This window comes from Phyllobates terribilis, unplaced genomic scaffold, assembly GCF_046119375.1.
Source record: "Phyllobates terribilis strain yellow unplaced genomic scaffold, ASM4611937v1 Scaffold_7__3_contigs__length_470593459, whole genome shotgun sequence".
NCBI lineage: Eukaryota > Metazoa > Chordata > Amphibia > Anura > Dendrobatidae > Phyllobates > Phyllobates terribilis.
Genome location: NW_027362767.1, coordinates 24341129 through 24366575, shown reverse-complemented (window position 1 = coordinate 24366575; position 25447 = coordinate 24341129). Strand labels below are relative to the sequence as shown.

Below are 25447 nucleotides of genomic sequence, written 5' to 3'. Positions count from 1 at the left end.
TAGCGTCACCGACACATTGCAACGAAATGAAAATGGAAGAAATGTATGATTATTGAAGTCTTTTCGGTGATATATCTGACAGAACCAAGGCTTTATATTGTAGGCCTGTAATTTACTTATGTTATTCTACACAGAAATCTAGTGTGAATAGCTTCACCGACACACTGCAACTGAGTGAAAATAGAAGAAAAGTATGATTTTTTAAGCATTTTCGGTGATATGTCTGACAGAGAACAACAGATTTAAATTGCAGGCCTGTGATTTAATAATATTATTCTATACAGAGACTTAGTGTGAATAGCTTTACAGACACACTGCAACAGAATGGAATATGAGGCCAATATTTTTCATGTTCAGTTCAAATTTCTGTATTTTTATCGCTATAATATGGAACAGATCTGGCTTTGTTCTGCAGTGAGCAGAAAAATGTTGTGCTGGATTGCTTTTTAGGCAAATAACCAGGATTAAGATAATAAAAAAAATTGCCCTGGCCCCTGATATCTGGGGCTGTCTAGAAATATCTGTAATTATTACCACAGCAGGAGACAGAACGTTCAGTGGACCCTCTTGTGCTGTATTAAACACTGCCGACTGCCACATACACTGCCTGCCTGCCTAGCATTGATTATATGCAACTGGATTAGTCCTCAGAAGGACTGTAGGTTCAGATGGATATATACGATATGTTATGAAATAGCTATACTAACTCTAAGAAGCAATCTCTCCCTGACGCAGCAGCAGCTCTCTCTACTCTGCCTGATTCCGGGGTAGACTGTGACAAGCATGGCGGCGTCCGATCTTATTTACACCTGATGACACTGTGCGGCCAGCCAATTACTGTAATGCCCACAGCCAACATGGCTACGGCATTACAGTGTGTGGCAGGCAATCCCTGTATGTTCATTGGGTCTCTAAAGAGCGCCAAACATGCAGGGAGGGGACCCGATTTCTCGCCCAAGCAACCCGGAAATACTCGCCGAGCGTCGAGCTTGTCGAGCACAGGCGAACACGTTTGCTCATCAGTAGTCCTAAACAGTCTGTAGGTGCTTTATCAGAGAAGACAACTTCCTCCTCCTCTGCAGTCCTTTCCCGGTAATTGCTGTAGTTGTTTCATCTGATGAAGGCCCTTACCGCTGTTTGGGACATCTGGAATTCACTACACAACAGACTTGGTAATTTGCTTTTACCCGGTGCAGAAATCCTTCCCGGATTTCCACCCCTGAGAGCAGGAACCTCAGTGGCTCGTACCTGCCATCCTGCAGTCTACCTGACAAAAGGTGCAAGTTGTGACCATCTCTTCACTCTTTCTCAATATCTTTGCTTGCGACCAACCCAAGAGTCGTGTTTGTTACAGATCGGCTGCTAAAGGCTTATAAAGAGCTTTTATCTTTCTGAGAAAGCTGCAAAGACTTTGTGTAATTCATCAAATTTGGGCTTGTTTGCCTTCTTTATTTGTCTTCTCTCCCAGTAAGGATGACATCCTCTATTAATCTGATCCTCTTACTCTCATCTCCAGGACCCCTCTTGTGCTGCACCAGATCTCTGGAATGCACTACCCCAGACTTTCCAGTTAATTCCCACTGTCCAAAGTTTTAAGCTTGTCCTAAAAACCCATCTGTTTAGACTGGTCTATCACCTCACCTCACTAATATAACTACTCCCTGTACTCACTTTCCTCAGACTCTTGTCCTGTCACCTGTTCTCGCGCCCTCCTTGCACTCAGAAGCACTTTGTATCTGTGCTGGTACAGATTCTGGCTGTTGTCCGATTCATCCACTTATTTATTATAGTGATGCCGGGCCGGGCCGTACAATTACATTATTTTAATATTATTTTATTTTAATATTATTAGAAATCAATATGGGCAGAAAATAGAGACGTTCTTGTCACCTGGCAGCTGCTCCTTTCATTTGGGGCATTGGATGGTGAACTTGGCGCTGGACGGCAGGAGATGGTGGAGAAATATTACATTGATGTAAAACAAGTGACAATAATGATGAAATGTAACAAATTATTGAAGGAATGTTTTGCACAGAATCATTTCAGGGGGAGATGATTTTTCTTAAGGAGAGAATACTATGCTTCTTGTCATTTATTAAGGTAAGAAAAGAACGGTCAAATAAGAGATTGGGAGAACTACAATAACAGGAGGAGGGTCTACAATGATTTCATGTGGTATAGTGCCTATTGAATCTGTCACCTTCTCATCCAAACTGGGCATGGCTTCGCGGACAGCCTACGGAGGTTGAGAAAAAGGATCTGATTACATTACATGGACTTAAGAAATAGATAGATAGATAGATAGATAGATGATAGATAGATAATAGATAATAGATAGATGATAGATAGATAATAAATAGATGATAGATAGATGATAGATAGATGATAGATAGATAATAGATAGATGATAGATAGATAGATAGATAGATAGATAGATAGATAGATAGATAGATAGATAGATAGATAGATAGATAGATAGATAGATAGATAGATCTTACCCTAGAAATCTTTACCTTGGTTTCTCCGGTGATACCAGATAGATCGGAGAAGACTTCTACTAAGGGCATGTTAGTTAATAATTCTTGAAGATTGATGGACCTGGAGACATTGATTTTGGGGAGGGATAAATCCACATAACTGTGTGCAAAGAAGAGGAACAGAAGTGTGAATGATATATAAACTGTGGACCTCATAAGATAATGTGCAGATGCTTCATAGAGCGGAAACCACCGAACATGGACCCTTCAGACATATTGCTAATCTGCCCTATCAGACATTTTCCCAATGGGCCAGGGTAAGGCACTGCTTGGGGGGCTGCCAGCCCCTTTAATTTTTCGGATACCTATTGCAGAGTCACTGGGGCCGGGGTGCGCGCGCACAGCTTTCATTAAGGTTATGTACCCACGATGCTTACCAGCCTGCGGCCCCCACGCTACGGAATAGCTGTCGGCGGCTACCGCAGTTTATGCAATTAAGCAGCGCCATTTTTTTTTCCACCAGCGGACTTTCCTCAGAGGTCAGGTCTATGGGTAAAGCCCGCATGCGGACCCGCAAGAGAAATTGACATGCTGCGGTCTGGAAAGACGCGCCGCATTTCAGTTTCCGCGGGTGATCCGCATGTACATGAAGACGTATAGTGGACATGGGATTTCTCGAAATACCATTCACTATGCTGTAACATTTGGCCACTGTGGATTTGACGCTGCATAAACACACAGCGTCAAACCCTCAGGGTCTCCGGATCGTGTGCACATACCCTAACTGAATGCTGCGATGCCAGGAAAGTTGCAGCTGTCACATGTCAGAGCATTCTCTGTGTGCGTAGAGCGCATTCTACTCTCCCACCCCAGTAATGCTGCCGCCGCTGGAAAGCAGCACCGGACCATCAGTCCACCGCAGTGTGTCCCCGTTCACTCACCTTCTGCAGACACCTTCCTGCCATCACAGTGTCTTCTATGGGAGTATATACAGCAGTTACAATTTCCTATAAAATGTATATACAGCAGCCCCAGCTTTTCTTAAAAAAATATGTACAGCAGTTGCAGTGCACAGTACCACCTCTCTTGGTCAGTATACTGGGTGTAATTCTCAGTATATGTATAATTCTGTATATATACAGTACACAGTACCGCTCCTCCTGTCCTGTATATATACACTGCACAGTACCACTCCTCCTGTCCATATACACTGCACAGTACCACTTCTATTTCCTGTATATACACACTGCACAATACCACTTCTCCTGTCCTGTATATATACACTGCACAGTACCAGTACTCCTTTCCTGTATATATACATTGCACAGTACCACTCCTCCTGTCCTGTATATATACACTGCACAGTACCACTTCTCCTGTCCTGTATATATACACTGCACAGTACCACTTCTCCTTCCCTGTATATATACACTGCACAGTACCACTCCTCCTGTCATGTATATATACACTGCACAGTACCACTCATGTCATGTGTATATACACTACACAGTACCACTCCTCCTGTCCTGTATATATACACTGTACAGTATCACTTCTCCTGTCCATATACACTGCACAGTACCACTTCACCTGTTTTGTATATATACGCTGCACAGTACTGTAGCGCCCAGGGGATGGGAACTACTCGGCGCCCCGGCCTTAATGCCTGATTCTGGGGGGGATGTCGCGGTGGTCGGCTCCCGGGCCTGTTCCCTGGGGTCTCTCTTAAAAAAGGGGAAAGGAAATGTCAAAGTTCCTGACGCCACCTGTGGTATCTGGTGAGTGTCACCAGCGCTGCGGCAGTCCACTGAGGCCGGTGTTGTGGCAGATTAGATGGTATCGCTCCCCACAGGTGGAGCAGGCCTCAGGGCAGTAATGTTTGATGAGGTGCACTATATGGTGGTGACCCAGCCGGGTCCAAGGAAGAACAGGGGACACACACACAGGGTTTGCTTCTGTACCTTTTACTGGTGGAAATGCAGGTACCGTCTGGAGCGCTGTAGGGTGAGGGGTGCACTGCAGGACTCTCCCCAGTGAGCAGGTGTAGGGCCTCCTGTTTCTTCACCGCTTAGTGTTACTGTCTGGTCTGCCTGGAGCTAGGCCTAACTTTGTTTCCGTTCCGCACCCGCTGACTTGGTGATAGGGCCTTCTGCTGGAGATCACTCTCCCTATTCTTTGGGGTCCCTGTGATTCCTGACCCTGGTACGTATCAGCTTTTGGTGATCCTGGGACATATAGTTCGCCAGGGGATTCCGGTTGTCTTCTACAGGGGATGTACAGCTCTGTAGACTCGGATCCGGTGTCCGGTATATTTTCTGGGGTGAGCTGATAAAGCTCCTCTGCCCCCAATGCTACTCACTCCTCTAGCCTTCGGCCTACTCTGGGCCCTAGCTAGGCTACACACACTGGCAGTTAGCTGGCAGCCTCTTCTGCCGCTCTCTAGAGCGTCGGCAACGCTCCTAGCTCGCTGGCCTGAGCTACTTGAGTCCAGCTTGCAGGAGCCTGGTGTTAGAACCTTGCTCTTAGGTTTTTTCCTTTGCTGGTCACATGACCTTGTTGGCCTATTTAATCCTGCTCCGCCCTTCTGGCTTTGCTGGACTTCATTGTATAACTACTTTCTAGCTAGCCTGTGCTCTGTATCTAACTCTGTTAGTTTGCTTGGTCTACGGACCTCTATGTTCTCTATATTTTGTTTGTTCGTCTGTCTGCTACTATTTCTGTTAGGAGGTGTCCCATTTTCCTCCCAGTCCTTAGTACTTGTAGGGATTCCTTCCCCACATCTATAGGTCTCCGTACAGACTAGCTTAGGACTTTAGCAGGTCTGATCGCAGGATCAGGTTCCCTGTTACATCGTAGGGATTCAGCTGAGTTCTATCGTAGGGACAGATCTCCTCTCTTTCCTTAGCTCTGGTAGCAGAACATAACACCTGGTGCTCCACTGCTGAGCTATTAGCTGTGCTCTCTAGACTCCCCTGCAGACTGACCTGTTTCTGTGTCTGACTCTGCAGGAACTCTGTCACAGACTGCAAACTGAAACTAAACTCCTCTATCTCAACTCACTTCCTGAGGAGAACTGACTAACAGACTCTTCTGCTCTGTTCTTAACTCTGGAGCAGACTGACTCACTGCTTAACTCCACCCTCCTTTATATATCCTTATCCGGGGCTTCCTCTGGTGGTTCTGAGGTAGGGTGGAGGTGTATGTGCGGGCCTCTTGTGGAGGAATCCTTTCGTGCACCCCTCTAAGATCTGTGGCAGGGCGCCACAGTACCACTCCCCCTGTCCTGTATATATACACTGCACAGTACCACCTTTCCTGTCCTGTATATAAACACTGCACAGTACCGCTTCTCCTCTCCTGTATATATACACTGCACAGTACCACTTCTCCTGTCCTGTATATATACACTGCACAGTGCCATTTCTCCTGTCCATATACACTGCACAGTACCACTTCTCCTGTCCTGTATATATACACTGCACAGAACCACCTCTCCTGTCCTGTATATATACACTGCACAGTATCACTCCTCCTGTCCTGTATATATACACTGCACAGTACCACTTCTCCTGTCCTGTATATATACACTGCACAGTACCACCTCTCCTGTCCTGTATATAAACACTGCACAGTACCAATTCTCCTGACCTGTATATATACACTGCACAGTACCAATTCTCCTGACCTGTATATATACACTGCACAGTACCAATTCTCCTGACCTGTATATATACACTGCACAGTACCACCTCTCCTGTCCTGTATATATACACTGCACAGTACCAGTTCTCCTGACCTGTATATATACATTGCACAGTACTGCTTCTTCTGTCCTGTATATATACAGTACATTGCACAGTACCACTTCTCCCTGTCCTGTATATAAACACTGCACAGTGCCATCTCTACTGTCCTGTATATATACACTGCACAGTACCATCTCTACTGTCCTGTATATATACACTGCACAGTACCACTCCTCCTGTCCTGTATATATACATTGCACTGTATCACTCCTCCTGTCCTGTATATATACACTTCGCAGTACAACTTCTACTGTCCTGTATATATACACTGCACAGTACCATTTCCCCTGTCCTGTATATATACACTGCACAGTACCACTCCTCCTGTCCTGTATTTATACACTGCACATTACCACTTCTCCTGTCCTGTATATATACACTGCGCAGTAGAACTTCTCCTGTCCTGTATATATACAGTACATTGCACAGTACCACTCCTCCTGTCCTGTATATATACAGTACATTGCACAGTACCATTCCTCCTGTCCTGTATATATACATTGCACAGTACCACTTATACTGTCCTGTATACTGTATATACACTGCACAGTACTGCTTCTCCTGTCCTGTATATATACACTGCACAGTACCACTTCTCCCTGTCCTGTATATATACACTACACAGTATCACTCCTCCTGTCCTGTATATATACACTGCACAGTATCACTTCTCCTGTCCTGTATATATACACTACACAGTATCACTCCTCCTGTCCTGTATATATACACTGCACAGTACCACTCCCCCTGTCCTGTATATATACACTGCAGGTCTTTTTTTTATTGATAGAATAAGTACAGTACATGACAGAACAATAATACATTACAGGACACCAAACATAAGAACAAAACAAGACGACAAATCACAGAAAATAAATCCCCCCAGGAATATATACATATACAAGAAATAAATATAAAACCTATAAAACCCCCGGCCCAGCTTCATTCATACTACTATATACAATCCCACACAACACTCACACCGTCCTATATACAAGATTATATACAATAAAACACTAAACCTAATATAACGTATATACAACCGGACACTAACACTAACCTACTGGTCCCACTGCCTGACCTTACAGTCACCCCCTTACCGCACCTCATTCACACCACAGAAAACCAAAAATAACAATATATACAATAGTGACATGGACAATTTTAAACCTTTTTTTTTTTGTATATTTTTTTGTATTTTTTTTAATATTTTTATTTTTTTTATTTTTTGTAATTTTTTAATATATATATAAAACACAGACCTACACTAACTATCCCACCACCCCTGATCCAGCTCTGGCCACAAAGTTCAGGATTACTCCGAGCTAGGATCAGGCCCCAAAGTTTTTCCCCAGGCGGGGCCTGGACCAGGCCAGATCAGTCCTCTTATCACCACTGATGAAGAAATCCCCCAAATCCCCCACCCAACCTAACTAAAAACCCCTATTATACATTATATACAATATATACAGAACACAACCTACACACTCACCATCCAAGGCTCAAGTTCGATGACGGCAAACCTTCTATTCAGGAGACAGAAATACAAAACAAAAATCTAGGGTGAAAAGACATCAGCCCACCACCAGTATATAGGAGTACTACCGGACTAAGGTACCCTGAAGGAAAAGCCCCTCCAGAGACGGGCCGCCCTCCGGGCACCCAGTCTTTCATACTCCAGAAAACGTACCTTCACCAGGTCACCTAGGATGTTCCTACAGACTTCATCTACATGGAGGATTTTACTCTGCGTCGAGACTAAAACTCGTGTGTTCCACGTGAAATACCTTACCACTGCGCTGACTATGAATAAAGTGTCTCGGTCCCTTCTCCCAAGGTCTCCGAACGCTCCATAGGCCCACCCGGCGTAGGACAGAGTAGCCAGCCGCGGCCAACCAATGGAAGCCCCCACCCTGTTGTACACCTCTGTATTAAAGGGACAATGAAGCAGGAAGTGCTCCATGCTTTCCAGCACGTTAGCACAAGCCTCACGGGGGCAATTCCTGTCCTCGGAGCTCCTGTACTTCAAATTATCCCTCACATACAGCTTATCATGGAAGCAGCTCCAAGTCAAGTCCCAGTACTTCTCGGCGATCCTGCTAGAATTTAACAAACTCAACCCAACCTCCAGATCCTGACTTGGGCAGTCTTTGAGGGCCAATGGACTCTGAAAATGAGAAAGCAAGACCCTCATATCGAGGAGTTTCCTCGGGAGGGACCTCACCTCCCACATTCCCAGACCCCACCGGCGGATCATTTTCAGAACCGGGGTAACATAAGCCGGGAGATGCCCGTGTGGTGTGCGAAGATCCTTCAATCTTCCCCCTGTCTCCCATTCCTGGAAGAAAGGCTGAAACCATCCCTTGCAGGAGAATACCCACGGAGGAGCCCTCTCTTTCCAGAGGTTTGCCACGTTCACTTTCAAGAAGGTGTTCACTAGGAACACCACGGGGTTCACCTTATTCAAACCCCCTAGTCTCCTCGTGCGGTAAGTGACCTCCCGCTTGACTAGGTTCAGTCTGTTCCCCCATAACATCTGGAAGAACAGACTGTAGACCCGTGTCCAGAAAGGCTCTGGCAAGACACAGACGCTGCCCAGGTAGATTAGCAAGGGAAGCAGGAAAGCTTTGCATAGGCCAACCCTTTCCCTCAGGGTCAAAGACCAACCCCTCCATTGGTCCACTCTTTGGGCGACACCTTTGATTCTGCCTTCCCAGTTTTTCGTGGGGTAATCACCCTGGCCGAATTCGATGCCCAGGACTTTGGCATGTTCTTGGGGTTCGGGGAGGGGGTCCGGAAGATCAAACCCGGGATCTCCGCCTCGCAGCCAGAGACTCTCACACTTATCCTGGTTGACCTTGGACCCGGATGCCTCAGAGGAGCGCTCCACTTCTGACATCACCACCACTGCCTCCTCTTGCGAATAAACAAAGACGGTGACATTATCCCCGCAGCCCCGCCCATCCGCACCCCCGCCAATGGTCCACAATCGATCCTTCTGAGGAAGGGATCGATTGCAAATGCGTAAAGCAAAGGGCTAAGAGGACAGCCCTGACGGACACCAGATCCTACCCCGAAAGGTCGTCCAATCCACCCATTCACCAGAGGGAAAGTCTCAGCCCCTGCATACAAGGTCTTAAGCCAGTCCACAAACCCTCCAGGCAGATCATACCTCAAAAGAGTGGACCAGAGGTACTCGTGGTTAACCCAATCAAAGGCTTTTGCCTGATCCAGGGTCAGCAAGAACCCCTTCCAAAGGCCCGCCCTGCCTTGCTCCATGGCCTCTCGGACACCTAGAACAGCACTAAAAGTGCTACGGCCAGGAACGCAACAGTGCTGAACCTCCGAAAGGAGCCAGGGTGTAAACTTCACCAGCCTGTTGAAAAGTATCTTAGCCAAAATCTTCCTGTCCACATTGAGAAGTGCTATGGGATGCCAGTTCTCAATGCGTGACGGATCCTTACCCTTTAACAAAATGATCAAAGCTGACCTCCTTAATGATCTCGGCAGAGTGCCCGAGGAGAGACACTCGTTAAACACCTGAGTCAAGAGGGGACCAAAGAGTCCCTAAAGGTCCTAAAGAACTCAGATGTTAAGCCATCTGGACCTGGCGACTTTTTGGGCCTAAGCCCCTCGATCGCCAGTCTCACTTCCTCTTCTTTGATCGCTTCTGCCAAATCGCCCAGCGGGAGGTCAGCCCCTGGCTCAGGAACAGATTCAGCCAGGAAAGCCGACATCCCGTCACGATCAAGCTCCCTCCTTCCCAAGAGGTGCGAGTAGTAGGAACTGACGACCTCCAAGATCCCTGATCTGGACCTTCTCAGGGACCCTGTACTGTCCATCAGCCCCGTCACTATCTTACTATTTACTGACATCTTACAGTTTCTGTAAGGGTCGGGCGAGCAGTACTTCCCGTAGTCCCTCTCGAAAACCAAAGATGCGTGCCTATCGTACTGACACCTCTTCAGCAAGGACTTCACTCTGGAGATCTCCTCGCGGCTACCTCCAGTCAAGACAAGATGCTCGAGTTTCCTTCTCAGGCTCTGATACAGGCGATCCCTGTTCAGGCTTCTGAGGTTCGAGAGCTGCCGGAAGAATCTCGCCACCCGATGTTTGAACATCTCCCACCACTCTGACTTAGTGTTACTTAGGCCCAGCAATGGTACCTGGCTCTGAAGGAATTCCTCAAAAGACCGTCTTACAGCTTCTTCCTCAAGGAGTGACGAATTCAGCTTCCACTAACCTCTTCCCATCCGAGGAGTCTCTGTAACATTCAGAGAAAACATAATCAAACAGTGATTGGAGAACTCCTCCTCCACAACCAACAATGGTGAAGAGACGGCCTTCTCCTTCAAATAAAACCTGTCTAGCCTAGACCTGCACTGACTACCTCTAAAAAAGGTGAATCCCGTGTCGCCCGGGTTGTGCCGGATGTGGACATCCACCAGGCGAGCCTCACTCACTATCCTGTTTAACGCGACGCAGTCATTAGCCAGCCTGTCTCCGGAACCTCCTCTATCACAGGATCTCGTGACATTGTTGAAATCCCCTCCAAAGACCACCTGCCGACTCGAAAATAAAAAAGGTTTGATCTTCAGGAAGAGACATTTGCGGTCCCACTTGGACTGTGGACCATAGATGTTAATGAGCCGAAGCTCTTGTCCCCCCATGGAGACATCTAGGATCAAGCATCTCTCCATTTCTAATTCGATCACTCGTCTGCATTCAACCGCTGCGGTCTTAAAAAGGACCGCCACCCCGCTATACGGCTCGGCCGCAAGAGACCAGTAGGAGGGCCCATGCCTCCACTCCCGCCTTGCTTTATGCAAGGTTGATATATCGGTCAACCTGGTCTCCTGCAAAAACAAAATGTCGGCGTCAAGTTGGCCAAGAAAATGAAAGGCCGTGTACCTTGCCGCATCTGACTTTATGCTGCAAACATTAATAATTGCCAGCGTCAACGGGGTGTGTGCCGCCATCATGAATGATTGAATTAGATAGCCTTTTTCTTCCCACCACTGACAGTCCCAACCTCTCCCTCCGATAATGACGGGTTTTTAGTGCGCTTAAGACAAACAGACTCGTCCATTCTCCTTACATACATTCTTGCCCTCATCTGGTGGTCCTGGGTTAGTCTTCCCCCCAGAGGGCTTTGTATTTGCCCCGCGAGAGGAAAACTCAGCCATCTCCTGAGCCTCAACCACCTTGTCAACAACCTCCGGCCCCGGGTCCCCATTTCCACCCTCCAGAGGGAGGTCCTGGAGAGCCCCGAACCGGTTGGAGAGATCCACCAGAGGGGGGCGGCTGAACCCTCCAATGGTGCTTAGATCACGGCCAGAGAGTCAGAGGGGTCGCACTCCAAAGAGGCAGCTCGAGACCTGGTCACCCTCCTACCTCTGGCCATTTTCCTGTTACCCTTTTTCTTTTTCTGTGACCACTCCCCCTCTCCCTCATCTAGACTGTCACCAGAAGAGGGTTACTGGGAAGACGTGGCGTCCTCTCACTCTTCCCTTTCAAGTCTCTTGATCTCCTCGCTCAATTTGCTGTCTTTAGGATCCTCAGCTGCAAGTGAAGTACCTGGGTCAGAGTTAAGGGACATTACTCCCTGCCCCCTGTCCCCACAGCGCTGTTCCTGCCGCCTGATGGTGGATGGCGGCAGCTTGCTCCTCACCGGTTCCCTGCCTCCCCCGCCCCTACTGGTCCCTTCACCGGCAAGATTAGTCCCGGCTTTCGTCTGTCCCGCACTCGCCGCTTTCAGGACCGCATTGGCGAAGGAACGCGGACAGCGACTGAACAGGTGACCGTGGTCACCACACAAGTTACATCTAATCCTGCAACAGGCAGCAGCAAGATGACCAAGGTCCCCAAACAGTGCGCATTTCTGGGTGGTACACTGCGCACTGAAGTGTGTGGGGCTACCGCACCTGTGACAGACATTAGGCTGCCCCCGGTAGAAAATCAAGATCCTATCCCTCCCCAAAAAGTTTGAGGAGGGGATATGGGTAACAGTGTTTCCCGAAACCTTCAATCTCACCATGAAGGTCCAGGCCCCTGACCAGATACCATGGTCATCGAGATTCTTTTGGGGAATATCGGTGACCTCTCCCTATCGACTCACCCAGGTCGTAATGTCCATACAGGAAAGCTACTCATTACTAGTCAAAACGGTCACCTTCCTGACTGAATTTTGGCGGGTTATTGCCAGGGGAAACAGACCATGCCATTCGGGGCGACTCCGAGCCAGCTCATGGTGAGACCAGAAAAGCTCAAGGCCCTCCGGTCTCATGAAGCTGACATCGAAGTAGGAGGTCCCGTAGGGATGGATCAAGGCAAAGATGTCATATGCCGCAAAGCCCATCCCCAGCAGGAGCTCAACCACCTTCGCCCTATCAGGACAGGCAACCTTGCTCACCCACTGGAGATGGGCCACGTTCCTACGGTTACTCCTCTGCCCCGTTGTGGGCAGAGATCAGACAATCTCTGCCCCTCTATCTCGGAAGGCTGAAAGACCATGTCTCTCTATCCAAAAAGACAGATCAACCTCCCTCCCCTCTACAGTGATGAGCTCTCCCTCTCCTCAGGGCGTCCAGGAGCTGCTGCTGCAAGTCACCATTCCCAGGGCCCCCAGACGAGGGCGCACTACTACCCCCAGCACTGACAGCTCCTGAATAGCTTTGGGCTGAAGCCCCAGCCAATGCTGGGGGGGCAGCGGGACCATCGCCTACTTCCCTCCCACCAACACCAGTGCTGCTCCCACCATTCACTCCACTACTACTCCGACCATTCGCTGCACCACTACTCCCACCATTCACTCCACTACTACTCACACCATTCGCTGCACCACTACTTCCACCATTCACTCCACTACTATTCCCACCATTCGCTGCACCACTACTCCCACCATTCGCTGCACCACTACTCCCACCATTTGCTCCACCACTACTCCCATCATTCGTTCCACTACTACTCCCACCATTCGCTGCACCACTACTCCCATCATTCACTCCACTACTACTCCCACCATTCACTCCACCACTACTCCCACCATCTGCTCCACCACTACTCCCATCATTCACTGCACCACTACTTCCAATCCCTTTACTTGTCACCCCATTACCTCCTCTGTTCTCTGCACCTTCCACAGTCACCTCCATTCCTTCCTCCCTTGTGTCTGGTGTCTCTGCACTCACACCTGCTGGGCCGGGGGAGGGGAGCTCTTCCAGAGACTCCTTTCCCTGCAGCACCACACCCGTTTCCCTTTGGCTGCTGCTGGCTTTCTGCAGGTCATCTCCTGGATCATCCCGCCCCCCTACTGCAGCATTTTGGTCCTTGTGCTGGGCAGACTGTTGGGCACCGCTGCCCGCCCTGCACTCACAGACTTTGGGGTCTTAGTGTGCTTTTTGGGCGCTGGGGCACACTGCCCCCCTGTCACAGCAGTGTGCCCAGTGTTCCTCGCAGATGTGTTTTTCACATCCCTCCCGGCCCCCCCAGCCCAGGTGATAACTGGCTTAGCCGCAGACGGCAGGGAGGGAAACTCCACAGAACTTCCTATGTCCGGCGCTGTACCTCCACAGCCTCGCCCCCAGCACTGTTCCCCGCACAGATGGCAGCATCGCCGGACGTCCTTCTCCTCTCCCCACCTTGCCTCTGCCTCGAGCCAACTGCAGAGCCCATGCCTTTAGGTTTATTGGGGTTTAAACAGAAGGTGGCAGGCGCAACATCAGACATTGGTACATACTTGTAACTCACCACCTCCTGTGCAGCTCCTCCGGTCTTCCTCTTCCTCCTCTTGGTCTCCTCCACTAGTTTGTCCTCACCGAAGGAAAACCGCATCAGGTCCACTGGAGACTCCAGCAGTCTGATCTCCCTCAGCAATCCTCCTTCCTCCTCCTCCCCCGACACTCCAGCCTCTGCTGTCGGAGTCCTCTGCCCTGCAGGGAGACCACTTGGGCTCCGGCTCTGCCCCTCACTGGCTCCAGCAACTGCAACTCCAGTCACCTCTTCATCCTCCTCCTCCTCTTCACTAAGGACGCCGGCTGGCGGTTCTCCTGAGGAGTTTAACCCCTTCATTTCTGAGAACCGCCGCTGGTTCTTAAACCTCTCCAGGAAGGGATCTGCGCTTTTCTCAATCCCCTCCCGGAGGAGCACTAACCTGACCACCTCGTCTCTGAGGGCTTTAAACCTCTGGGAGGTCGCGGGTCTTTCCTTGCTGGACGCCCGGGTGTTCAGGACCCGGGCCTCCCTCAGCTCCTCTTTCAGCTGGGTTAGTGCTTTGCCGGCGTCCTCGTACTCTCGCAACGTGGCGACCACGTGGGAGGAGAAGAAACTTGTGGACTCGCTGGAGCTCATCTCCCCCCAGTATCTTGCTAGGCTCTTGTTCCTGGGGCCTGGGGTGCCCCGGTCTTCCTCTCTGGGCGGGCAGTGAACAGTCTCGGGGTTGGAGCAGGTGGATGTACTCTTCCTCACCCTTCCCGATCTCCTCACTCCCTCCTGGGCCCGTTGTTGAGGCTTCTTCTCCCCCGCCGGCATAGACCGGGGGATAGGAGGCTGGGAAGCCATGCCGGCCTCCCAGTAGGCCTGTCTCTCCCTGGGGAGAAGAGAGGCAGACGATGACCCTCCTCCTGGAAGTGCATGAGCTCAGGAGGCAGGTGCTACTCTCAGCACCACTCCTCCTGTCCTGTGTATATATGCTGCACAGTACCACTCCTTCTGTCCTGTATATATACACTGCACAGTACCACTCCTCCTGTCCTGTATTTATACACTGCACATTACCACTTCTCCTGACCTGTATATATACACTGCGCAGTAGAACTCCTCCTGTCCTGTATATATACAGTACATTGCACAGTACCACTCCTCCTGTCCTGTAAATATACATTGCACAGTACTGCTTCTCCTGTGCTGTATATATGCAGTACATTGCACAGTACCACTCTTCCTGTCCTGTATATATACATTGCACAGTACTGCTTCTTCTGTCCTGTATATATATACTGCACAGTACCACTTCTCCCTGTCCTGTATATATACACAACACAGTATCACTCCTCCTCTCCTGTATATATACACTGCACAATACCACTCCTCCTGTCCTGTATATATACACTGCACAGTACCACTCCTCCTGTCCTGTATATATACACTGCACAGTACCACTCCTCCTGTCCTGTAAATATACACTTCACAGTACCACTTCTACTGTCCTGTAAATATGCACTGCACAGTACCACTCCTCCTGTCCTGTATATATACACTGCACAGTACCACTCCTCCTGTCCTGTATATATACACTGCACAGTACCACTTCTCCTGTTCTGTATATATACATTGCACAGTACCACTCCTCCTGTGCTGTATATTTATACACTGCACAGTACCACTTCTCCTCTCCTGTATATATACACTTGTAAGGCAGCGCTAGTCATCATTCTGGGGGATACTCGCTGCACCGGGTCAATCAATGCACACCAGCAATGTCTTTCCGGTTTTCACAATGCCGCAGTTTATTACTTCATAAAACCGCATCTCACTGGGTCCAACTCAGTGGCACACCGACACACATATATATAATGTTCAGGAGCCTCCAGTGGCAGACAGGCCCACTTGGCTCCAGTTACAGCCTTCTGCAAGGTAATAGCATAGCAATGTCCATATCAATGTCCATAGTGTTTTACCTTTGCCGGGTTTAGCTGCTGCAGACCGTTTCATACGCCACCACTGTGGCTTTGCGGCTTCCCAGGTGTTGGTCTCTAGCCGATGCTCCCTCTGAGGCTACTGGTATGTCTTTCACACTCACAACATCCAGCCTGCGCCTTTCAGGAATCTTCAGCAAGCCTCTACCTTCCAAGGCCTCTAGCATCCACTCACAGGATCCAGTCTCAGCCTTTCAGGCTGCCAGGCTTCACTCGGCCTCACTAGGCCTCACACAAAACCGGTGTCCCCCACACACGGGAACAGGCCTCATGCCTCTCTCACAACACCCCTGTCTCAAATCACCCAGGGTTTATATATCCTGTAGCACACACACACAGACAGGACCTTGCTGATGTCACAGTCATGTGATCAGACATACATTCTGTGCGCAAGTCACATTTCCTGGTCGTAAACTTGTCAGACCTTCCCCGCTCCCAGCGGTCAGTCGAAACCCTGTCAGGTCTCCCCCGCTCCCAGCGGTCAGTCGAAACCCTGTCAGGTCTCCTCCGCTCCCAGCGGTCAATACAGCAGTGCGACTCACATGCCCTGGTATCTGAGGTCCGGTTTGACTCCGTACTGTCCCGTCCTCTATTGAGTCGTTTGTATGGGCTGCTCAAACCTGAGTCACTGGAGGTCTCACTATCTCTAAACCCAGACCCACTACTTTCAGGACATCTTGAAAGGTCCCTAACTTCAGCTGTAGCTGTTCTGCTATTTAGGGGGCCCTTTCTCTGTCTGGTCTCACAACCTCTAGACGGCTGCCATCTTCTGCTGCTCAGATGATGCTGTCTATCCTCTCGCAGTCTTGCGAGATTCAGCTGTTCTACCTCTCGCAGGTAGGTCACTATGTACTCCACCAGCATACGTATATATGCAAGATTTTCCTCCTTTCCTACAGCAGAGAATGACACCATGCAGTCTTCATCTGGTATCCAGTCCTGACGATCACGTGGACTGCTTACTCTCACCACACCAGACTTCTTGACCATCATCTGCATGACTCGACCATTTCTCCCAACGAGCTTGCTCACCAGAACATGAGGCACCCGGATGACCTCCTCCTGCAGACTGTGAGCTTTTCTCATCAGCTCCAGTTGTCTGGCGGCTTGTTCCGTCTTCAACCGGAGAAACTGCTTCATGCGAACACATTGCCAATGTATGTCACTTAGGATCGCCACCCTCTTCACTGTGACTTTGGTCGTGGACAGGACCACCAGCTGTTTAGCTTCTGAGGTCGAGTACACCTTACAGGCTCCCACGGCCTTCTTAAACTGGTCGTGCACGGACTCACTGGTGCATTCTTCCCTCAAATCCTCAGGTACATCTATGAGGCATTTGTACCGAGACGTTTCGGTCTCACCAGTGGTCTCCAAACGATCATTTGTTAACACTCTCTTAGCTTTCCTCAGGTCCACCTTCTCATGGTCTAAGGGAGTGAGTGTCACTTGTTTGCCTTTTCCCTTCTCCCAGGAGGCCTCGTTCACTGAGTGATACTCTATCAGGTGACTTGTGAGCCCGGAAACTTCTTCCTTTAGTTCTGCCACTCTCCTCTCAGCGGTCCATCTCTGAAGCTCTTCCTGCTTCAACTGCTCTTTTAACAGTAGAGTTCTCTCAGACCTCTCTGTCTCCAATGCGCCCACTCGGCTCTCAATAGCCAGTCTCTCAAGCTTCTCTTGCGTCCACTGGGCTTGTAGCAACTCCTTGAGCTCCTTGATCTCGGCTCCTACATCCACCGAATCATCCGAGCTCACATCACTCGAGGAGTTATCTGCTTCATACCTCCCATCACCAGCGACCAACTCCTAGCCCTGGTCTGTGGCTTCTCCGATGGACTCCCCCATCTTTTCCCCCTCAGCTTCCATCTTGCTGAGCCTTTCCTTAAGGCATGTCTCTGCCCTCTGGAGATTATCACAGGACACCTGTAGCTCCTTCACCTGAGCTTCCAGACCTAGGGTCTTTCTATGGAGATCATCATTCTCCTCATGGGTCTCCTGCAGAGTGGTCTCAACCACTTGGCACATGTGCTCTGCATCCGCCTTATCATCCTCTAGTTTTCCTTTACCCCTGAGGAGATCCTCATAGGCTCTTTTAATCTGTTTGAGTTTCTTACTGAGTGCACCACACTCCTTCTTGGAGTCACACAGTTCCTGGTTGAACTGTGCGCGCAGTCGTTCTAGTTCCTGATCACGTCCAGAAACTCCATCCTGCCGCGTCTCCTTCTCAAGTTTCAACTGCAAAACCTCCTCCTTGAGTTTGCGGCGGTCCTCATTAATTTCCAGGAACATTTCCTTCCATTGATTAACTTCCTTGTTCACCTCCTCTTCTGTATCGGAGGTTGCTACTGGCAACGTCACCTCCTCTTCTTCTAAAAGAGGATCCACACTTGAAACAACGGCGCACAGCATTACATTCTTCTTATTTTCTCTTTCAGCAACGACTACAGGAACAACCTTTTTGTGGCCCCGTCTACGAGATGGGGACTTTCCCACCTCGTCTAGCCCCTCCTGACGGACCTCACCTTCTACTTCCATAGTGTCACCGTCAGCTACGGGGTCTGTGTCACTCCCCATGGTGTTGTGGACTAACAGGTCACCTCCCACCTTGACGTCAACCACCTCCACTGGAGTCACCCCGTTATCAACGGTCAATTTGTCATTTTTAGGGAGTACCAACCCACCACCAGTAACAATTTTCAGTTTTCTACCCTCCATGCTCTTGTGAAAATCCGACCCCTTTTGAGACTCCGCCCCCTTTTGGACACCCACACCTGTAGGGGGATTTTCACAAAAAAAAACAGCAGTAGTCTTAGGACTGAGTTCACAACATCTCTTACCACCTCCCCGGGCACTCTGGGACAATACTGGCTCCCCCGGAGAGTCCATAGAATGGTCCACTGCCGCCATTCTATATGGTGCCCACAGCTCCTGCGGTTCCTGCACCATGTCCTGTAAAAGTTTCTCAAATACCTGATGTGAGTCCTGTCGCTGTTTCTCAAATGCCTGTTGCTGCGACTCCACCAGGCATTTCAATCGCTCAACAGCTTCAGACTCATTTGCTGCTCCTTTCACAGCCATCTTTATCAGCTCCTGCATATCTTCAGGACACTCTATTATGCCAAAGAGCAATTGCACACGTTCATCTAACCCCTTTTCCATTCCGTCTGGAGATACTGCACCATTCCTGGCCATCACGGTACACACTAGACACTTTATACCGCTCTCCCCGAAAAATTTTTCGTGGCCCCGCCGAGCCACCGCAAAAGCGGATTTGAGTGCGACAACAACCTTCGCAACCCCGCCGAGTTGCAGCCAGATGCTTCAACTTCGTGAGCCCCGCCGAGCCACAGCAAACCAGGTTTGAGTGCGACGCCAATCTTCGCAACCCCGCCGAGTTGCAGCCAGATGCTTTACCACACTCGTCGACCTGTATCGTTGCCGCTAGCAACCGGACTGCAGTTGCCCCTAGCAACCAGACTGCAGTTTCCCCTAGCAACCAGACTGCAGTTGCCCCTAGCAACCAGACTGCACTTGCCCGCACTCTCGTACCACATGTAAGGCAGCACTAGTCATCATCTTGGGGGATACTCGCTGCACCGGGTCAATCAATGCACACCAGCAATGTCTTTCCGGTTTTCACAATGCCGCAGTTTATTACTTCATAAAACCGCATCTCACTGGGTCCAACTCAGTGGCACGCCGACACACATATATATAATGTTCAGGAGCCTCCAGTGGCAGACAGGCCCACTTGGCTCCAGTTACAGCCTTCCGCAAGGTAATAGCATAGCAATGTCCATATCAATGTCCATAGTGTTTTACCTTTGCCGGGTTTAGCTGCTGCAGTCCGTTTCATACGCCACCACTGTGGCTTTGCGGCTTCCCAGGTGTTGGTCTCTAGCCGACGCTCCCTCTGAGGCTACTGGTATGTCTTTCACACTCACAACATCCAGCCTGCGCCTTTCAGGAATCTTCAGCAAGCCTCTACCTTCCAAGGCCACTAGCATCCACTCACAGGATCCAGTCTCAGCCTTTCAGGCTGCCAGGCTTCACTCGGCCTCACTAGGTCTCACAAAAAACCGGTGCCCCCCACACACGGGAACAGGCCTCATGCCTCTCTCACAACACCCCTGTCTCAAATCACCCAGGGTTTATATATCCTGTAGCACACACACACAGACAGGACCTTGCTGATGTCACAGTCACGTGATCAGACAGACATTCTGTGCGCACAGGACCTGAGCTATGTCACAGTCATGTGACCAGTCACCTGAGGGAAAGGTACATGTTCAGCCAAAATACACACTGGATCATTACAGTAATGCCGCTGCATTACACACTGTACAGTTCTTTTACTCTCCTGTATATATACACTGCACGGTATCTCTTCTCCTGTCCTGTATATATACACTGCACAGTACCACTTCTCCTGTCCTGTAAATATGCACTGCACAGTACCACTCCTCCTGTCCTGTATATATACACTGCACAGTACCACTCCTCCTGTCCTGTATATATACACTGCACAGTACCACTTCTCCTGTTCTGTATATATACATTGCATAGTACCACTCCTCCTGTGCTGTATATTTATACACTGCACAGTACCACTTCTCCTCTCCTGTATATATACACTTGTAAGGCAGCGCTAGTCATCATTCTGGGGGATACTCGCTGCACCGGGTCAATCAATGCACACCAGCAATGTCTTTCCGGTTTTCACAATGCCGCAGTTTATTACTTCATAAAACCGCATCTCACTGGGTCCAACTCAGTGGCACACCGACACACATATATATAATGTTCAGGAGCCTCCAGTGGCAGACAGGCCCACTTGGCTCCAGTTACAGCCTTCTGCAAGGTAATAGCATAGCAATGTCCATATCAATGTCCATAGTGTTTTACCTTTGCCGGGTTTAGCTGCTGCAGACCGTTTCATACGCCACCACTGTGGCTTTGCGGCTTCCCAGTTGTTGGTCTCTAGCCGACGCTCCCTCTGAGGCTACTGGTATGTCTTTCACACTCACAACATCCAGCCTGCGCCTTTCAGGAATCTTCAGCAAGCCTCTACCTTCCAAGGCCACTAGCATCCACTCACAGGATCCAGTCTCAGCCTTTCAGGCTGCCAGGCTTCACTCGGCCTCACTAGGTCTCACAAAAAAACGGTGCCCCCCACACACGGGAACAGGCCTCATGCCTCTCTCACAACACCCCTGTCTCAAATCACCCAGGGTTTATATATCCTGTAGCACACACACACAGACAGGACCTTGCTGATGTCACAGTCACGTGATCAGACAGACATTCTGTGCGCACAGGACCTGAGCTATGTCACAGTCATGTGACCAGTCACCTGAGGGAAAGGTACATGTTCAGCCAAAATACACACTGGATCATTACAGTAATGCCGCTGCATTACACACTGTACAGTACTTTTACTCTCCTGTATATATACACTGCACGGTATCTCTTCTCCTGTCCTGTATATATACACTGCACAGTACCACTTCTCCTGTCCTGTTTTCAGTGAAGCGACTTTGTACTTTGGTGGGGGGGATTCACTATAGGTCTGTTATTTTCTACATTCTTATGGGCAAATTTTTTTTTTTTAGGAAAACTGTTTTAAATGAGTTAACCCAAGTTTGAGATCCAACCGCTGGAACCTCCTTGATCCCGAGAACCAGAGCTTTGCAGAGCACCACGTAAATGCAGCGTTGGTTGATCCTTCGCACTGTGGCACCATTCACATGTGGCTCTTCAAATAACGCCTGTAAGAGAGTGGTGAGAGGCACGACCGAGCAAAGCAAAATTCAGTGATTGGGGCTGATGGGTTATAGTATGTGGGCTAGTGGGGTTTGTGTGCCAGGGCTGATTTTTGACCCAGTTCGGCCCTGAACACAATCACCCCCGTCCTCTCTGATACGTGTCCTAACACCTGCTGAACCCCCCTATACATGGATGTGTTCACAATGGTGGTCTTATATGGGGGATAGGGGCACACATGTGGGCTGACACAATGTCATCACTCCTCACTATAGCGGTGCCCCCAAATTTCTCCAAAATGGAGCAGAAGACAAACGGCAGTGATTATGAGAGATGAATGTGCAAGAGTGATAGAAGAGGACAGGGAAGAGTCCGCGTACACATTAATACACAATGGCCCGCATTCTTCATTGTTTTTTCATCCAGTTTGGTGTATTTTGTGCCTTCTTTGAAGTCTACTTTATCTCTGCTCGCTTGTTTTTTTGTTCTCCGCTTTGTTGGTGGAGTTTTATGATTTCAGATGTCACCTGAGCCCCCTGATGTAGTTTTATGTTGCTTTTTCAAATTCCCATCTTTGCCCCATTGTGTAAAAGATGCTACTTTTTGCTGAAAAAGTTGCAAAAATGGTAAATGACAGGGAAGAAGCCCTTTTTTGACTTTTTGCCAAATTCATGAACCACACTTTCCATTTTGATGAGTTTGGTGCAATAAACATCATTGAAGCCTCTTGATAAGGGATTAAAACTGACTTAAAAAACACCACAAATGATGAATTGAGGCCTAAGTGGGAGAGCGGGCGACTAAAGATCGTCCTCCTTAATGACTGAAAACACTTGATAAACCTCTGGATATTCGAGGACGCCATTGTCTCCATTATTTCTGAGCAGAATGGACAAGAGTCCATTTTTCACTACACCTACAATCAGAGTGTCTGGATCCTGCACCATTGGGGGACAGGAAGTGGAGTTCAAGCAGCAGCTCCGATGTTACTACATTGTACCTTTTGCCCATGTTTGGATAGGTTTTGGCCATGTTTTTTGGTTTCCTTTCACATTGATCAATCCTTACCGCTTTTTCATTAATTTCTTCCACTTCTGAATTGTTTCTTCATTAAGATTCTCTTCTATTTCAGACAACTTCCCCTCCGCTGGCAGGATGAAAAAGGCCTCGGCATCCGCTTTATAGGGTTTGGAGACCACAGTGGCCTCATCGGTGAAGGCCACTTTGCACATCCCTCTCATTTTCATGAATGGCACCTTCACACTTGTCTTCTCATTGATTTGAAAATCTCCTTCTTCTATCCTTATGTTGTCAAATAGAGTTTTGATTTTTGCTGCAAAGAAATAGAGACAAAAAAAAATATTCTATAATATGGCCAAGTATAATATCAGATACTGTTACCTGACTGTGGAGTTAATGAATCAAGTGCAACAACCAACACCCGAGAGTTATTGGTGCTAAGACAGGGTCTTGTGTCAGTGTTTTTTATCTTGGGCTTTGTGCACACTGTGTCTTTTTGTTGAGTTTTTGGAGCAGAAACTGAATAGAACCTCTAACTTTTTAGGAGGATTCGGAGAGTTTCCTTTCATTTTATGTTACCATAATTCTTCCAAAAACTCTGCGTGAACACACGCTCATAGGTACATGAACACAACAACTTTAACTTTATTCCAACTTCTGGAGCTCCAGAAGTTTTGAGTGGGAAGTAGAGATGAGCGGTGTTCGACTAGAACTGTTCGCCAATCTCAAATTCGAGCTGTTTTGGGCAGTGTTCGAGTTGTTCGACGAACCCGAACGATTTGCAAAAAATTCGGCTGTTCGAGGTTATGTTCGATAACTGTTCGTGCACCAAAAGCGTGTCCTGCATGTCTGGCGCTATTTAGAGCACCAATCATGCAGGGATTGTCTGCCACTCACTGTAATGCCACAGCCATGGTGGTTGTGGCATTACAGTGATTGCCCAAATCGATGGGAACAGTGCCAACAGTGAAACATGAAAAGCCGGCAATTCAGCAGCGGCATACACCGGTACCCGACAATTTAGAACCGAAAGAATAGAGCTTCACACATAGATTAGATAGATAGAAACATGTCAGCCACATATATACGAAGTACAGTGACAGTGTTGCTTACTGTACTTGTCATTTAGTGTAAAGGATTTATCAAAAAAAATATTAGTGTTTTCATGCACCGTCTCTTTAAAAAAGCCGGCCGGCAATTCAGCAGCGGTACCCGACAATTTATAACAGACAGAATAGAGCTTCACACATAGATTAGATAGATAGAAACATGTCAGCCACATATATATGAAGTACAGTGATAGTGTTGGTTACTGTACTTGTCATTTAGTATTAAAATAAAGGATTTATTATTAAAAAAATTGGCGTGGGGTTCCCCTTAATTTTAGGCTCTAGCGGAGGTTAAGCAGACGGCTGGGGCAGATGTTTGAAGCCTGGGAAGGGGGTAATACCCACGGAGCTTCCCAGGCTACTAATATCAGCCCCAGCTGAATACCTAGCCTTTACTAGCTATTAAAATGGGGGACTCCCCCAAAAAAAATGACGTGGGGTCCCCCCTAATTTAATAGCTAGCAAAGGCTAGGCAGACAGCTGGGGGCTGATATTAATAGCCCAGGAAGGGAGCCATGAATATTGGCCCCCTCCCAGGCTAGAAACACCAGCCGTCAGCCGCCCCAGAAATGGCGCATTCATAGGATGCGCCAATTCTGGCACTTAGCCTCGCTCTTCCACGCTGCCCTGGTGCGGTGGCAGGGGGTAATAGGGTTGGGGTTGATGTCAGCTTATAATGCCAGCTGACATCAAGCCCAGGTTAGTAATGGAGAGGCGTCTATAAGACACCCCCATTACTAACCCCATAGTCAAAGTTAAAAAAAACACAAACACCCAGAATAAAGTCCTTTAATTGAAATAAAGACACAATTCTTTATTGTTCTAAATTAAACCATACTTACCGTCACGCCCATTCCAGCTGAAGCCAACGATCTCCTGCAATAAAAGAAAAATAATAAAGCAACCTCATCCTTACCTTTCCATGGTTCCCACGACAGCTTCAGCTCTGCTACATCGAGATGACAGGCTGGACCGCAGCAGAACGCTGCCATCCAGCCTCTCATCCCGCAGACACTGAGAAGCGCAGGCTTGTTTGCGCGGCTCAGCGTCTCTCTGTGACGACATCCAGATGAGCCGAGTTCATGTCCAATGAACTCGGCTCACCTCATGCACGTCACTGACAGCGTGGGAAAATTCTCACGCTGAAGCGGTGAGTGCAGGAGAATTCTCCCACGCTGTCAGTGACGTGCATAAGGTGAGCTCATGTCCAATGAACTCAGCTCACCTCCTGCACGTCACTGACAGCGTGGGAGAATTCTCCTGCACTCAGCGCTTCAGCGTGAGAATTCTCCCGCTGAAGCGCTGAGTGCAGGAGAATTTTCCCACGCTGTCAGTGACGTGCATAAGGTGAGCTCATGTCCAATGAACTCAGCTCACCTCCTGCACGTCACTGACAGCGTGGGAGAATTCTCCTGCACTCAGCGCTTCAGTGTGAGAATTCTCCCACGCTGAAGCGCTGAGTGCAGGAGAATTTTCCCACGCTGTCAGTGACGTGCATGAGGTGAGCCGAGTTCATTGGACATTAACTCGGCTCATCTGGATGCCCTCACAGAGAGACACTGTGGAGCGCAAGCAAGCCT

At 48.8% G+C, this 25447-nt stretch overlaps 1 protein-coding gene across 3 annotated transcripts in view; it reads right to left on the bottom strand.

The window, feature by feature from the left end:
• Positions 1-1818: 1818 nt before the first annotated feature.
• Positions 1819-25447, bottom strand: part of LOC141153485 (alpha-1-antitrypsin-like) — a 75548-nt gene continuing 51919 nt past the window's right edge. For 2 of the 3 annotated variants that reach the window (XM_073638316.1, XM_073638318.1), the window contains 3 exons: positions 22807-23071; positions 2499-2637; positions 1819-2236 (listed from right to left, as the gene is read on the bottom strand). In XM_073638316.1, the coding sequence (XP_073494417.1) occupies positions 2096-2236; positions 2499-2637; positions 22807-23071 (545 nt within the window). In that variant the 3' untranslated portion in view covers positions 1819-2095. The remainder of the gene's footprint in view (positions 2237-2498; positions 2638-22806; positions 23072-25447) is intronic. The other variant, XM_073638317.1, reaches the window with a different exon arrangement.